General features: G+C 52.2%; 1 protein-coding gene across 1 annotated transcript in view; it reads right to left on the bottom strand.

Annotated features, from left to right (window-relative positions):
* Positions 1-15,270, bottom strand: part of SBNO2 (strawberry notch homolog 2) — a 32,019-nt gene extending 16,749 nt beyond the window's left edge. The window contains exons 1-4 of the mRNA XM_026038869.1: positions 15,135-15,270; positions 14,369-14,448; positions 10,927-11,050; positions 2,832-2,996 (exon numbers count right to left, since the gene is read on the bottom strand). Coding sequence (XP_025894654.1) covers positions 2,832-2,996; positions 10,927-11,050; positions 14,369-14,448; positions 15,135-15,257 — 492 coding nt within the window. The 5' untranslated portion in view covers positions 15,258-15,270. The remainder of the gene's footprint in view (positions 1-2,831; positions 2,997-10,926; positions 11,051-14,368; positions 14,449-15,134) is intronic.
* Between the last annotated feature and the right edge of the window lie 1,841 nt (positions 15,271-17,111).

Raw genomic sequence — 17,111 nt, 5'->3', positions numbered from 1 at the left:
AAAAAAAAAAAAAAAACCCACCGTCCATTACTGGAAGCCTGAGTCAGAATTACCAGAAGGAAGCTGGACAGAAGAGCTATTTTCAGTGCCAACAAATCTGGAGAGCAGGTGAAACATCTCCACCTACAAATCCGAGCTCGGGGTGAATGCGGCTGCTTGGGCCAGAAGGGCCCAGACCCTGCGGGAGGACACGGGAGGACGCGCTGGTCCCCGCTGCGGCCCTGGAAGCTAATGCAGGTCTGTCTGCATCTCACCATCCTCAAGATGCAACTCGTTGCTCTCCCAGCTCAGCACACAGCTCTCAAGCAGCTTTCCACCTCGGCAGCACGAAGGAAGCGAGAGAAGCCCTGGGTGTTGGAGCACTCTGCAGCAGCCACACAGCTGAGATGCCGCGAGAGCGGGAGCTGCACCGGGCGCCGAATCCCCCTGTTCCAGACCAGCCTGTATGGCCTCTTCCTTCACCCGATCTCGTTCCCTTCCCAAGCCGACCTTCTCCTCAGTCTCTGCTGCGTAGCGAGGAGCATGAACATGCAAGAACACCGGCACGGGGCAGGAGGGACAATTGCACAACCGAAGCTTTGATATTACTGCTTTTTCCCTTCTTCCTCCTCCTTGCCTTATTCACTCTTCTGCACCAACTTGCCACGACTTCAGAGGCAAAGGAAACAGGCACCTTTGGCTTACAAACCATCCCCTCTCCACATAAACGAACTGCTATGTATTGAGCTGGGAGAAGGCTGTTTCCTTTTAAAACATGCCATGAATGAGTTAAGACGAATAAAACTCACCAGCAGGTCACAGAAATTCTAGCTACAAGCTTCAGAGGCAGGGCCAGGCTTCTCTGATCTAAAAATGCTGCAAACTCTCGTGAGACAGTTGTGAGAAAACAGCAGGCATTACAAGAACTATTTTTAAAAGGCATTTCACAACTCCCATTTATGCAACTGTGTTTTGTCTGCTAACTCCTGAAAATATTTAACTGCATAGTAGTTCTGCCCTCTATACCTATTCCTGGGATGATTAAACACATCCAGCATTTTCTATACATCTTCCTCTGTTATCCGTAACCGCTTTCATGGCGTTTGCCATTTCCCCCTCAATCACAAACACTCCCCTGAGGGCTTCAACATCTGGCACGTGACACAAGAGCCCTTTACTGAACTTCAAGCCCTCCAGCAGGGTTCTGGGGCGCTTTTCTGCAGTTTTCCTCTACCCTCCTTTGAGCAGAGACTCTCTAAATGGTTTGCACGCTGCCACGAGGCATCGGGAGCGTCCCCGCCGGCGCTGATAACATGGGGAACGTTCCGGGAAGGAGCCTTTGGCTTTGCTCCTGCCTCAGGATTACGCAAGGGAGCAAAAAACACTGGTGCCGGTCCCACATGGGTCTGGCAGCACCTTCCAGCGAGCTGCCACCCCACAGGAGAGCGAAACCAAAGTCTGCCTCGCGCTTTGTCAGGAACCTTGAGCTCTGCCTAAAACAACAATCACCTTTGTAAACAGAAAGCAAAGATTAGACAACACTGAGAATAGCCAGCGATTCTTTTCCAAAGGGAAGTCCAGGGAACTCCCTGGCCTCTGAAGCTACGGGGGGCTGGACAAGGAAGGCCAGGGGGCCGCGAGCAGCTGCGAGATGCGACCAGCTTCTCACCTGCCTCCCTTACACTGCATTTAGGAGCAGGTTTTGCCCCAAGTCTTTGCTGTATATCGCACGGATACAAAACCACAAGGTTTCACAGGCATCACAGACCTCGAGCAGAGTTCACACACTTAGAAACAGTATTAAGAAATTTTATTTCTATAATGATTTAGGCTACTGTGTAAATAAATAACAGGAGAATAGGAGAAATAAGGCATAGGCCTTCTACATCCTGAGGAATGTAACTGTAACAACCAGCCAACTTCCATCATGGAAATTCAAAGTCTGACACACAACTAACAGCAACACACGTCTAAAAACACAGCAGAGCCTCATAACACAAGAGGGACTCAAATGCAGACATGCCAAGTTGCCTCTGGAGCATTCACATTGAGTTAAAACTATACTAAAATAAAGCCCATTTGGGCATTCAGTGAGACAGTGGGAGGCAGCAGACGTGCACAGCATCTACTGCATGAGGAGCACGGCTGGCAGCTGCTAGCAGAGCCCGCTAACAGGTTGTGCAACAGTGAGCGAGAAGTTCCAGCACACGAGGGAAAGCAGATGGCAGGAGCCCGGTTAAACCACACAGGATCCTATTCTACTCTGAGCCTTCCAGGAGGTCACATGCTCAGGAGAACGCAGGCTCTTCTATGTCCTGCAGGGACTTGGACTCACAGTAAACACACATGGATCGTCTTAAACCGAGACAGAATTCGGTTGCTAGTCATTGTTACTAAAATATTGGCCATGAAAAATAAACATGGAGCAGCTGCCACTAGGGACAATTAATGACCTAAGTCACTACATTCCTCTTGGAGCCCATCTCTGTAGGACAACCAAATTCTCCATAGCCGCCCACTTGGGACCTGCTCTAGGGACACATCTTGCTTGGGATGCACCTACCTGCCACTGCTGCCAGAAGGAACTAACGCTTCCCTAACACTGAGGGAGGGCAGGTGTCCCTTAGAGGATGTCCCGGTTCCTGGAGGCTGAAATACGTACAAACACTTCACCCTTCCCCTCCTCGAGCAAACCGGGCAATAGGGAAATCACATCCCCACACTGCAACCTCACCCCTGCGAGGAGCCAGGTTGGCTTCTTAATTCCTTGATGAAAACACCAAAACACCATGGGATGAAACCTGCACTATTTCATGCCTGATGGGGAGGAAGGAAGAGGAAGCAGCCTCTACCTCTATTTGGTTCTGCTGCGGCGGGTTTATATCCCATAGTGTTGGCACATGGTTCAGACTGTCGGCAGGCAGGAAGTCCTTAGGATCCGCGATGTCGGAGAGGGAATCCGCTGGGGACGAGAAGAGGGAGTTGTTGTTGGAGAGCTCATCGAGGTACGAAGAATCCTGAAACACAAGAAACGTTCACAGTTAGAAGAGACAGCAAAGAGAAAGTGGGGAGCTCCTCCTCATACCTGCTCACCCAGAAGCTCTAGGTCCTTGCTGTTGCCTGCACAGCTTTGGCTCCCTGTGCCCCACAACCCTTGGAAATTAGCTCAGAAATGAAGACCTGTCCTAAGCAGCAGCTGGGCTGAAGTCCCAGCTTCTTGACTTAGCAGGAAGCCTGAAGGGACAGAGATGCTGCTGCACGTTGAAGACCAGCTTGGCACGTTCCCACGTGCGAGTGGGAATGTTCCTCATTTCACCTGTGCACCTGATAATGCCAAGTGCTGGGCAGTCACCAGTCATCGCCCTGCGACCCAGGTTCTCTCCACCGGCAGTAGGACACGGACAGAAAGCCTCAGCTCTTCCCTCATGGAAACCCAGCACAGAGTCGGCTGCTCACAGCCCAGCGGGACACAGAGGCTCATGGAAGCCCAGGAGACGCCAGCTCGAGTGTGACTCTGTCGGCACAGGCTGACCCAACAGGGACTTTTACAGGGTCAACGGCCGCAAACGCAGAGACCGAGAGCGGCTGCCCGTGGTCCCACCAGCAGCCTGGGGTTTTCATTAAAGTTCAAGCACCAGCAACACACGGGAACACGGACACCAGGAGTGCAGGAGGTGCTCCAGCACGGGGCCCAACAAACCAGGAGTAATCGTTTGCTCAGGAGCAATCAGGATAACCACTTATATTCACTTACTCCTGAATAATCAGGAGTAATTACTTTGAAACCAGGACCTGTGGTCACTAAGAGAGGCTATAACAGCACCCCAAATTGCCAACACTATCCCCGAACAGAGAAGTTACCAAAACCAAGAACTAACCCAGAAAAGATCACCAAAACATCAGGAGCAAGAAGCCCAAAACACCCATTCCTCCTTCTTCCAATCCCCAGAAACAGCTCTGCCTCTTTCATTATTTTTAACAAAGAACTTGTTTTGACTGAAGAACAGGTGAAGTCTAAATACAGGGGGAGAGCACATCCCCAGAATACTTCTGGCCATCAAGCCATCAACATAAACAGTCTATTCGCTCACAGTCCAGAGCCACCAAGGCACAGAGGGAACAAATGCCCTGTCCACGCAGCAGCTATCGCTGCTCGACCAGACCTGCTCTTGCTGGGGCTTCCGAACGAACATGCAAACAAACACATAAACACACACAGATAAATATTCACGTGCAAACAGACCTACCAAGCCAGACAAGAAAGATTGGGTTTCTCAGCAATCACACATTAAGCAAAATGTGCTTTGGATAAGACAGAAACAAGAATGAGAAAACAACCAACTGTAGCACAAGCTGTCAATTATTAAAGGAAATCTTCTAGCCCCCCAAGCAAAGTCTTTCTAGATAGGGGCAATAAGCCGGCAGTCAATAAACTCGTAGGGGTCAGTACAACGGCTGGCCACCACTTCCTTCACATTGCTGCACACATCTGGCTTAAAGTAAAGCTCCTGATACCCACTGCACCCATGGGCACATGAGCTCTCCAGGCGGCTCCTTTTGCTCCTTCAGCAGCAGAACAAGTCTCCGGGTTCCAGGTGTTTCAGCACGGTGCAAATCACAGGTCAGAACTGAAAAGTTCTCCCCCTCATAGGGAGAACTAGCAAGGAAATGTAAGAGAGGAAGGAAGGGGGAAAAAAAAGGAAAGCAAGAGGAGCGGCGTTACCTTGTAGAGAGACGGGAGCTTCGGCCAGAACTGCATCTGGGACATTTTAGCGGGGCAGCGGCGACTGGCGCATGACGGCGGCGCTGCGGCGGGCGCCGGGCGCCGTGCGGGGCGGCCGCGCTCGCGCCCCGGCGCACTTCCTCTGAGCGCCGCGCGCTTTCAGGAAATGATGCCTGCTCCGGGAGGCAGCGGAGTTACCGGCAGCGCGGCCAGAATTACTGTACGTGCTGTAATCCAACCACAGGAGGCCGTAAACACAGCCCCGCGCCCGGCCCCCGCCAGCACCCGCCGCCTCTCCGAGGGGCCGGGGCCGGCTTCTCCCGCTGTCCTGGTGATCCGGGGGGCTCCCCTGAGCTGACCAGCCTAGAAGAGGCTATGGGGAGCACTAAAACTTTTCTCTATTTCCCCCCCCTTCTTTTTTTTTTTTTTCCCCCTCTCTTTTAAACAGCCAAGGGTGTCTTCACTAGCCAAACACTGTAATTGGAAACCAAAAAGGAGTAGCCAAGTTCCTGATTTTCTACTCTAGCCGCTTCTTTTTTTCCTGGGGCTAGGAGCGTTGCTTTCCTTTCCCAGAGACTTTATTCTTAACCTGTTTTAAGAGTTTTGGTAGCAGCAAGAGGTGACGTTTCTGGGGGCACAGAGAAGCGCCCCAAGGAGGGGGACGGCGCCGGGGTCTCCACGTGGGGCCCGGGGCTTTCCCGGCTCCGCACTCCAGCCCGGCCCGCGGCGCTCCCGGGAACACGCCTGAGTGCTGGGAATGCCGAGGCGGGAATTCTCGGAAACCAGGGCGCTCGGGAGCAGGAGCTACGGAGCCTGCGCAAGGAGGTGGGAGAGGCTTCCGAGCAGGGAGCAAAGCGCTGCCCGGGGAGGCGGCCGCCCCGAGCCCCGTCCCCAGCAGGGCCAGGGCCGCGCACAGGGCCGCGCTGTGTCCTGGGCTCCCGCGGGGACACGGACACATCGGCTCTGCGGCAGCTGCCCTGGCCTGGAGACGGGCAGCGGGTTTCACTGCTGCTCTTAGGCGGATTTGGTTGCATTTAATTAGCTGCTCCTGCCCTGGCGCCTGCGATCGGTGCTTTAACAGGTTCGAAGCAAAAGGCCAGATACGTTTTTGTAAAGACATTTTCCCTCTGGAGCCGCTGCCCGAGCCTAAGCAAAGGACTGGAAATCCGTGAGGTGACGGCTGCTCATCAGGGCATGGGGACAGGGACAAAGTCTTGCAGGTGCTCGCAAAAATGGGATGAAACCAGAGCGTGGCCAGGGCAGCAAGATGCGTTAATCTGGGCAATAGCAAACATACGTGAACAGGAGAAGGAAAGTGTCCAAGGACCCTGTTCCCAGCCGAGGCGAGCGAGCGCCCCGGCAGGACGGGGTCGGGCTGAGTTTGTCCAAGTGAAGGGCACTCGAAGGAAAGTCTCCAAGGACGGCGCAAGGAGGAACCTCTGTGGGTCCTGCTGCCCGTGGCTCTAGGTGGAAGCAGAGACAGGGAGCCTCGCTTGACCCCAGTGACTCAGACCGATTCTGCTTTGAATTAAAGTGCCTATTTTAAAACATTTCCCAGCGGCTTGCTATTAAGTTATATTACTGGCATTTTTTAAGAGCACGCCGTGTTTCAAAATAGACTTTTTCCCGCTTTTGTCAGCTGCAGAGCAGGGAGGAGGCAGAAAGCGGCTGGCCAGGGGCATCTCGCTGGAAGGGTTTTTAAAGCTCCACTAAGTCAGGCCAAAGCTCCAGGTCCAAGGTGCAAATCCCGAGTTTGGAGCCCCTGAAGCAGCTCCCAACACGCCAGACTGGCCATCGTCCTTGCACTGAGCTTAATACCTGCATTCCCTCAGGACACAGCTCCAGAACAGCGATTGGAAACCCCGGGAGGCTTCTTATTCCAGGAAGCTCTTCATTTCACCCGGAGTTGAGTCTTTCATATAATTTAATAGCTGTTACATTGATTTCTCTTAAATCACCCCAGCTGTGTGCAACGAAGCACTTTTAAAAGTTATTATCTTTTCAAGAGCAGGTTGGGTTTTTTTCCCCCCTTTTTATCAAGAAAGATTAATCTGACATTCCAAGAAGGTGGTAGCAAAGAAAGAGGGGCCCTGTTCCCAGTCCCTGCCCCGGGCACTGTGGGCAGTGGATGGAGCCAGCAGGAACTGGGTTCTGCGGTGCCGCTGCAACGACTGACCCGCAGCAGCCAAGTGCTCCCTGCAACCAAAACCAGCACAGAGAAGAATGCTGGTGGCCAAGCAAGGAAACATCCCAGGGCCCTACAGCCCTATACTCTGCTAGGGCAGGTTGCTCCGCAGAGCGGAGTGCGGCTCCAACCACACACGTGCCAGGGGATGAAGCCTGCCCGGGTCAGCGTTTCGCAGGGCTGATGAGGGGCCACCCGAGCTGGAGGTTCTTGGGGTGCCAAGGCCGCTCTGCCAAACATGGGCCCCAGCTCATGGGGTCCCCTCGGCTTCCCGGCACCCCCCGACTTCAGGTTTTGAGGCCAGAGGAAAAAACAGCAGAAAGGGAGAAAAGCTACGGACACCAGAATCCTGCTTTTCTGAGAGTCTGGATACCCAAGGACACATACACCCTTTTCACGAGGAGATGCCACTACATGGTCCAGGTCAGGCTCTGACTAAGGGCAACAGCTCCCAACATCCAGAAACGCTACCAGCCCCAATACGGCCTCATATAACTATTTTCTAAACCGTAATTTAAGCCACTTGTTTATATTAAGGATGCCAACAGACTCGCACTGATGAATCATGCTGCAGCAGGCCAAAACCCAAAAATGCTGTGGAGGAAACAGATTCCGACTTTTCCGAGCATGCAAGCACAGCAGCTGCTCGGTCTGCAGGAGGCTGCTGGGATCCGCATGGAAACCCCTTCTCGCCAGCCTGAAGCTCTTAATGATTCAGTTAAAAAGAAACTTCCCGGATAGTTAAGGGCAGCAGCTCCCCCTCTCCTCACCCTTGAGGGCGGCAAAGATCGGGGCTACAAGGACAGTTCAGCCAAGGACCTCCCGGGCAACGGGCAGGGAAGATGGGGAGCCAAGTGCTAGGGCTGAAGGAAAAGGCTTCTGCTCCCTCAGCTCCCTGTCATGCCCCAAATCTAAGGCCCAACAAGTTTCAGCTCATCGCCACCGGCAGAAAGCATTTACTGCACAAATACCTCAACAAAATCATTAGTCACTTGCTCTTCAGACCTTTTAAATCCATTTTCAGTATCACGCACATTCCTGGAAAACCCTTTAAAGAGACAAGCTGCCAACATGCTTAATGCAGCCCGAGGCCAGGCTGGGATCCCAGGGACCTTACGGGGAGGGGACGCTCTGCGCTGGCTGCCAGCGTGACCGAGTATTTGGAAAGAGGTGAGAGCCGCCCGTGGTGCCACCACGGCCCCAACACGGCCACCGCAGCCCCAACACGGCCACCGCGGCTCTCATGCCAGCTCTGCCCGCGGCAGGCTGGTGGGAAGCTCTTACCGGAGCCCGCAGCCAACCGCTCATGTTCTCCCTTCCGACCCGCTGCTCTCCGCATGGCCCCGACCGCGCCAAGTCCAACAGGACTCGCCAGTAAAGACAGGGACTTTCCTGCCCCGTCACCTGCAAGGAGGGGACTCTGAGAGCCGGTCCCCACATGTCCCGAGTGGCGTCTCTTGGCTCCTGGGCAGGGTGTTAATATTCAACAGTTTGGCATCTGGGACTGCCAGAAATCAGTAGGGTGGAAGATACTGTTGAAGCGAGAAATGGAAAAGCTCCAGGACACCCCTGGATGACTCCGAACCGCTGCCGCTGCCCCCAGTTACCTGCCTGCTGCTCTAAGAGATCCAGCTGTCTTTGAATGAGCAATGACGAGTAGTTTAGGAAAATTCAAGGTTTTGTCAACTGATTTCCATGTTAGTGGAGACCAAAAAGTCTGGCTCTGTTAACAGCTGTCCAGGAAAAAAAAAAACCTAAAACCCCCACAAATTCAAAGAGCATCAGCTGCCCAGGTGTCCTGAGGTGCTCTCACAAGGGCAGCTCCCCGCAAAGCCCTTCCAGGCTCCATCTAAAGCAGCCGAAGGCAGAGGCCGAGCAGAGCCCACTGAGCCTGGGAGCAGGGGAGGCCGCTTCACAGGTGCTTGTGGCGTCGCCAGCCGCAGGGAGCAGCTCAAGGAGCCCGGCCAGGAGCCGCGCTCGGGGCCGCTCCGCAGGGCCCCCGGGCTCGGGGTCTCAGCCAGCGCCGCCAGGGTTGGAGCTGCAGGGATGGAAGATGGAAATGGTGCTTTGAGACACAAAGGGGCACCAAACGGTGCTATCTCCCCTTCACGGGCAGTGTGACACCAGGCGCCGAGCGAGCATTCGCGTCACCTGCACCGTGACGGCGCTAGACAGCGGCACCCCGCCGAGGTACTGACTCGATCAGATTAGTTTCGTATTGGATAACAAAGCCCGAACAAAAGCTCGCTCAGTGTTTCTCGGTTTCAGAGCACAAAGGGTGACGCTGCTGCCTTGGGTTATCTGTGGGAATCCCAGAAAGTCCCAGGCAGCAGCAGGAGTGCACAGGCCTGCGGGGCACGAGAGAAACCTCCCTGTGCTCGACTCCCCGGCCCATATCTGGCACTATCTGCTATTCCAGGGCAGGTAATCGCTCAGCAAGGGCGCTAGCTGGCTGCAAAGGTCGGGTCCAGAGGTGGCACTTGGCTCTTCCTGCTCCTGAAGAGCTCTCGTACACGTGCTGCAATAGGGAAAGTCACACAGCAGTTGCCTGGGATGAGGTCAAAGCAAAGAGCAGCTGCCAACCACTGCCTCGCTCCCTCACGCCACTTCTGTGAAAGCATCAGCAAGGCACAGGAATCATCCCTTGTTCTGGACATTATTAAGGCCATTTACATCCGGTTCGTCTCAGAGCCCTCCTGCTTTTATATTACAGGGTCAACATTCAGCTGCACCTCATTCTCATAAAGGATCACCAAAATCTGCGCGTGCTGGCCTGGCCAAGATCAATTTCCGCGATGCAGAAGGGAGAGGAAGCCGATCGACCACCGAGATACCAGAACAGACACAAGTTGAAGAAACAATTAAGCCCCTTTCCCGTTAAACCCATCAACCAAGCGAGAGCAGACCTGCAAGCCGAGGCCCACAGAGGGACCCTCTCCCCACTGCAGCCTCTTAAACGGCTCCACGGGTTGATGAGATCACGTTCCTCCTGCAATTAATTCTGCAGGAGGCGAGGATCAATGCTGTTGTAATTCATTTACTTATCTGGTTTTACCCAGTCACCAGAGCCTGGGCAACAACAGAATCTGTCCCAGCATCAGCTCATAGTGCCCGAGCACCGTCGGGAGCTCCCTGCGCAGGCTGGGCCAGCCCGCTCCAGCAGCTTCGCCCAGCAAGCGCATCCCGCGTGTCCCGTGAACGGCTCCAATTCCCAGGGAACGCAAATCCAAATCTGCAGAAATCACAGCCCCGAGGTGCTTCGAAACCTCATTTCAGGCTTGCTGAGAAAACAAAAGCAGGACTAAAGAGAATTAACACACCTCGCTCTACAGCTAATCAAGAGGAGGAAAAATATATTAATTTGCTCTGCTCTGCTGCCATAAAGGCATTTCACGCGACCGCTCTAAATGGATGTTCTCTGCTTTGTAACCAAGCGTGTAACCAGCAATTTAACCCAACGTTCGTGACACTGTAGCTGCTACGAAGCGGGAAGCGAAGGCATCTCCGAATGAATCACGCGGGAAGACGACAGAGATTATGAAGGAACAAGCTTCTGTTTACACACGTGTCTGGACATTCAACAGCTACCAAAAACAACAAGGAACCCAAAAGCGCAGGGCTGCACAGGCTGACCTGGGCACTTCACAGCATCAAAACACAGAGCTGGCACAAGGCACCCCTGAACTGCGCAGGGTCCCTGGAGTCGTTCCCCTTGCACTGCTCTTTGCTTCCCGTAAGCCAGGGAGATGTTTACCTCCTGTAAACGGGATTCTGGGATTCTCCCACGCATTTTCAGTGTCTAAGCTAAACAATTTTAAAACATAGAAGCAAAGAACATATCACAAATAAGCTCATTTGTCACAAATAAAGCAATGGGAAGAGATTCTATCCCAGTTTCACTCAATTCTTATCATGTGCTCGACAACCATTAAGACAACAGGTTCTTCCTATTCCCTCTGTAGCACATTTCTAAAGGAAACGAAGACCATGGTCACAAAGCACCAATTTTCCCCAAAGACACTGGGAGCTCTGTACCTACCTGAGGAAAATCACCATTTTTTGGTAAGAAGTCAGTGGGGTCCACAGTTGCACAGTTTATATCCAAGAAGTGTGGTCTGCTGATGGAATTCATATAAAAATTGTGCGGAGAATTAAAATATTGCCTGCAAGGAAATGGGAAAAGCAGCAGTTACTTCCTGCCGGTCCTGAGAATTTCCCAGGTTTCTTCAGCCTCCACCATCAGCCATGAACCAGCTATTCTGGGACACATATAGGAGAGCAATTTTAAAAACCTGTATTTATCCAGAAGAGGTGTCTACAGGGCAAAATAATAAATCCATGAATTACATCCTACTTCCCAGACTCGCTAGTGTAAGAGCCTGGAAAGCTGCACCTCAAGCATAAGAAATTCCCCAAAACTCAGGCAAACTTGGAAAGGCTCCTTGCACGGAGAGGGCCCAAAGGATTAACCGCTTGAGTCCCAACTGCAGAGCAAAGCGCCGCGGTGCCGCGTGCCGGCGGGCGGGAGATGCCAAGTCCCAGCTCCACGGCACAGCCGGAGCTGCGCTCCGCTCATCCCGGGGAAGGACCCACTCCACCTCTGGCGAGGGATTTCACCAGATCCATGGGATCTTTGCTTAAAAGGAGATAGATATAGGATAGATAGGGACATGCAGAATGATTAGACCAACTTGTTAGCCCTGACGTGACTCTGTGTTAGCCCTGATGTGCTGGGGATGCAGCTGGTTAATCACGCCAGCTAAAGCAGCGCTGCAGCCACGCTAACGAAGAGGGAGACAAAGCAAAGCTCTGACTGCTGCCCCGGGCAGGGCCCCACGCGGCGCTTCCTCCTGCCTCCATGTCGGAGCTGCCACCCAGCAAGAACACGAGTGGGCAGGGGCTGCCCAGCGCCTCCCCGCGCTCCGCAGCCCATCCCGTCCTCCTGCCACAGCCAAGAATGTGCCCGGAGCCAGGAATGTGCCTCGTCATCCTTCCCGTAAGGGGCGCGCTCGCTCGGCGTTTGCACGGGGCAGGACACAGCGCTGCCCGGTGGGCCGGCTCCTCCCGCCACAAACAGCACCGTTGGCTGCAAAGTGGGGCACAAACCCAAGGGAAAGGGAGCCCCGGAGCAGGGCACTGCCAGGGGACACTTATGCAGCTCAAATGCCGTACGCGGCTACCACTTCTTTAACCTCCCAAGCCCAACACTTCCGTGGGATTTATCTGCAAATACAGTTTTCTCCCTCTGCTAACTACATTTTTATCCCTCCTCTGAATCTGCCGGGCTAATTCAAAGCTCTAGACAAACGCTGGGAATGAATGAAGTGTGGCATTGGTGTAACACCAACACGAACTAACCAGGAGGGAAAGGAGCAGCACAAAGTCACACACAGGACACCTTTAATTACACCACAAAAAGGAGTGTAACTGGAAGAGGCAGCAGCATGAGCCCTGCTGTACTGCCAAGCAAAAACGGGAAAATGCCCTCGCTGCAAGGCTGCCCGCACAAAGACAGAAGCTTTGGTGTCTTTTAAACAAATTTCCTAGCATGAAAATGCTAAGAAACAGGAAAAACCTGCTTCAGGACAAAGCTGTTGCTATGAGAATAAGCCTTGTCCAAACACAGCCATTTGCAAAGGAGATTTCTTCAGCAAGAGAAGTTTGGGTTAACTCTATCTGCATTTCCCTATTTTGTAATGCTGTCTATAATTAGAAAACATATATATATTTTAACTTTTCATCAACTACTTTTTCCCACTGAGGACTGCTGCTGTAATGCGCTAACCCTAAGCCCCATCAAAAAAGATCTAACTAGAGTTTTAAAACATAAAAGGACTTGTTTCTTTTTCCTGAAGCACACTTTCACCTGAAAGGTAGTTTTTAGAATTATCGGGATCTGAAAAACAGGAAGCTAAAGCTGCAGCTGCAGCTAAATCATTCTCTAGCAAATAAACACTAGTGAGCTGCGTTCCCCCAAGCAACCGTCCCAAAGTCAACAAGGCGCCTGCGTTCGAGGAAGGCCTGCGGCCGCAGGATCGCGGCTATAGCGCTTCCCACAGAGTCGACACAAGCAGCAGAGACAGGCACTAACTGGCAAGAAAACGAGGGGCCAAACACGAGCGAATGCTCGAGGAGAAAAGAAAGAAACAGATAAACACAATCTAATCTTGTGGTTCAATATGGCAAAACAGAAATTCTGTTAGAGCTCTCTGGAGGATTCACCAAGTGTAACTTACAGGAATCACGCTCAAAACGCACACCCTCTTCCAATCACAGCCAGACCGGCTAAGAGCAAAGCCTGAGCTTATGTGCGAACGTCTCAGGAGCGCGACGCCTTCCTGGGCTCCTGCGCAGGGATCTGCTCTCCTCATCCCAGCCGTCCTGGCCTAAGTCCCCGACGCAGGGGACCCGGCACAACTAGCGCTGAGAAAAAGTCTCGTCTGAGCCGACCGCTGAAGGTTTAGCTGGAATGTCACGGCAGATCTCCCTGCTTTTCCATTAGGGTGCTAAAATATTCTTAGGAAGAGGTTAAGCTAAATCCTTAAGCCCCCAGAACAATTTCTAGCTCACAATATCAAGTTCTATTTCTCTTATTTCCTTCCACCTCTGACCTAAATAAAAACACATCCTGTGTATCTGCCACTCCCTGCATTCACGCAGGGCCCAACGCAGCAGCAACTGTCTTTTGCCCTTCAAAATGCCAGAATAAGGGCACAGAGATTCCTAGAGGAGTTTCTGGCCTGAAAACACACGTGGCCTGTGCTTCCCCCCACCACACAGTGTCACCGTCACCATCCAAAGGTTACCCAAATCTACTGCCACTCTGTGCCTCAGAGCACCAAACCGTGCTCTACACTAGACAGGTCTGCTTAGAAGGAAGCCAGAATTTATCACAGGAGCTCATGCTCATCACCCCGCATCTTGCGGGATCCGCCTATCAGTGACGATCAGTTATAACCAGAGGAAAAAAGTCGTAACCTGTGATAAACCCGGGGCTGTGCAGCTAGGGGCTGTGTGTGTTTTTCAAGAGACACAAAATGGTAATACTTAGTCAGCTTCCAGGCATCTCTACAGCAGTAGCTGTGCTATGTTCTAGCAAAGTCTGCCACCTTTTACCAGCAATATCTTCTTCTCTGCACTACCTCTATCAGGCTAGAGGCTGTATGACATGTTCCTTCAGCATGGCTGTGCTAATGGGGTGTTTTATGAACTCCATTAGTGGAGCAAATCCATGCTAAAAGAAGGCTGTTCCTCCCTTGCAAGCAGCTACCAGGTTTACCAGAAATCAAACTTTTTTTTTTAAGCTGCTTGCTGCGTTTTCCAAGATGTAGCAGTTTATGAAATGCCACAAGATCAGTGTGATGCAATTATTTCCCCATCAGTTAGTGAAATAAAGTAAACAAGCAAAGCACTAAAGAAACAGTTGAATCATGGGGCGTGCAAGAGCAGAGGGGTATTGTAGCAAGGAGAATAGCACTCACTGGTTTTCATTTGGGAAAGATGAAGCTGGGAAATAGGCAGGGTAGCTGTTACTCCAGGCATCGGGAACCAGCATGGAATTCTGGAAGCAGAAATTAAAAAGAAAAAGTCACAACAAATGCAAATCTGAGGCCCAAGGTTTGTGTCTGTTCCCTCTTCAGTGTCTAACACAAGCAGAAGTGATTTTTAATCTCTCATAGCAAGAGATATTAATCCCATATGCTCTAGTGTGGGACTTTTTACAATTAGTCTTTCATTTGTCTTTTTAACTTTTACATGGCAAAACTCAAAAGCAGAGCTACAAACAGCAATGGAGAAGTGCAGGGTCTTGTGGGCTGCTTCAGGGTTTGCTTTTTATCCCGCTCAGACCAAATGCATCAGGGACCAAGCTTTGTTTTAGCACCGTATCAGGACAAACAAAATCCCATCTCAGCTCTGCAACTGGTGGCAACAGTCCCAGCAGCTCAGAGAGACAAGCTGGGGAAGCACCAAAGTTTGCACCTCTCTATAATCCCTTCACCTCCCTCCCTTGGAGCCTGCAGTCTGCCAGCTTCCAAAGTGGTGTCGTTTTAATCTCAGCCTTATTTTTCACCTCCCCCTTCAAAGATAGGGTCGGCTGTGACAGGCCTCACCCCTCCAGCAGTGCCAAGCGGGGCTCGGCCCCGAGAGCTGCCTGGAAAGGCTCGCAAGGAGCCGCATCCTGCGGGTGGCTCTGCCCGCAGCCTGCACCGCTCTCCCCGTGCCTCCTGCCTCGCCGCGGGCGCTCACCTCCATGGCTGGAATGGCAAGCGGGGACGGGAAGGCCGGGGCACCGTGCAGTGCGTCGCCCGGCTGCTGGTGCTCGTGCTGAGGGCAGTGCTCCCCGTCCATGGCGGGACGCGCCGAGGGCATCAGCCTGCGTCCTGCCGCATGTATCCTCGGCGGGGAGTGCCGGGAGCGCCTTATCTGGGCTCTTCACCACACACCATGTCCTAGGACAGACACAAAGGGCACAGTGAGGGTCTATGAAGGAGGAGAAAACGCATCCAAGAGCGAACCCAGCTAAGCAAGCAGCAAATAGACGTTAGGCTGGAAGCACTGCCGCCTCCTTGGGCCGGCACGCGAGGCCAGCGCAGCTCCCCGGGCCCATCCTGCTGCACCCCCCGGTCCAGAGAGGCTGCTCCCCAAACGCCGAGACCTTCCCCCTTGGTCTCCACAGAGCAAACTCTGCATTAACTCCGCTCACCTACTGAATACGAGCCCTTATCAGCTGCCTTTCCCTGTTGCAAGAGGAGCTTTCAGGATCATTCACATCCTGGATTTTTGCCAGTTCACTCTTCAGAAAAGCCTAACGCAAGGCTACTGCTCTAACAAGGATTAACCTCATGATAATACATTGTCTTCGGTGTCACATTCTTGCAAAGACTCCCAAAGTAACTTCCAACATGTTTAACTGGGACTCAGAGCCCCTACTCACTCCCCAAAGCTGCTCTCAGTGAAGTAGCAGGTGGTTTGAACAAGAAATGGGTGAGGGAAAAGCCCTTGGGTGGGTTGGGAAGATCTGTGGATCCCGGAGCCTTGCAGGCTTCCCAGGCAGCGAAGCCCCAGCATCTCCCCAGACAGGCTTGGACAGGCTTGTGTCCCCTTCAGACAGGCACCGCGGGACACAGCAGAGCAGCCGGAGCTTCTCCTCCTATTGGCCTGCCCCCGAGAGGCAGGAAACACGGACCCCATCTCACCGCCCTTAATGGGTTTTATCACTGAAGTTTTATTGTTTTGCCTGGTCCAAGTATGCAGGTACTGTGACTCACCCCAAGGAAACTAATCCTTAATGGCTGAACAGAATCAAAGTCGTTTCTAGCACCTGCAGAGTAACAAAAAGCTATTTTAAAGCTGTTTTTCTGTTGAATTCTCCATATAACCCCAAGGGGCATCAAGCTTCAATTTGATTTGACTCAGAAAAATGACAGTAAAAAGCAATCTGTACAAACGTTAAGAGCAAGAAATGCTTCCATAATTTCTTTTGAATTTCATCCTATCTTTTCTGGTCCCTCTTCTCTCTTCTCCGACTATTTGCCATCAGAAGCCTATAGCATGAGAGCCAAAGAAATTAAACCAGCTAATGTATTTTCATTGAGCAAGGTACTGAAGCAGAAAAACTAAGTAAACCAAAATGAAGATTCAATTTAAAATACGCCAGCTTTGATCATTTAGCAGCTACTATTGGCTACAAGCAGTATTTTTGAAAAGTCATTTCTGAGTCAGAGTCCTTTTAAAAATAAGTGACCTTTCAGCTGACAAAATTATTTCTGCATTTGTAATGGAAAGTGAAATTAAAGTGACTGTTTATTTCATTTGCTGTGTGGCAGCAGCCACAGCGGGAGGGCTCCCGAGCGGGACCCGCGTGCGAGCAGCCCCAGCGCCTGCAGGAGGAGTAAACGATACTCCTTGTGCAGCAGAGACGGGAGACGGACACAGAGAATTTGGTAAAAAGCTCCTGGACGAAGCCCTCGCACTCGGGAGGCCTCGTGGGGACAGAGCAGGGGTATCCAACCACCTCTGCTGCAGCTCTGCAGCACGGCACAGAAACGTCCTCACCAGACAAAGACTGCGGAGCCAAAACATATGCCAGGGGCTAAGCACTCTGTGGCTTCAAATATATATATGTGTTTCCCCTTTTCTTTGAGATAAAGGGCTTTAAAGCCAGTGGGTTTATGCATTTTCCTTGGAAAATACAATGAAACTCCAGTTCCAAGGAACAAAGTA

The sequence above is a fragment of the Nothoprocta perdicaria genome, unplaced genomic scaffold (assembly GCF_003342845.1).
Source record: "Nothoprocta perdicaria isolate Ctin4 unplaced genomic scaffold, notPer1 scaffold_218, whole genome shotgun sequence".
Taxonomy (NCBI): Eukaryota; Metazoa; Chordata; class Aves; order Tinamiformes; family Tinamidae; genus Nothoprocta; species Nothoprocta perdicaria.
Note: the sequence above shows the minus strand (reverse complement) of the source record. Positions and strands in the feature narration are given on the sequence as shown.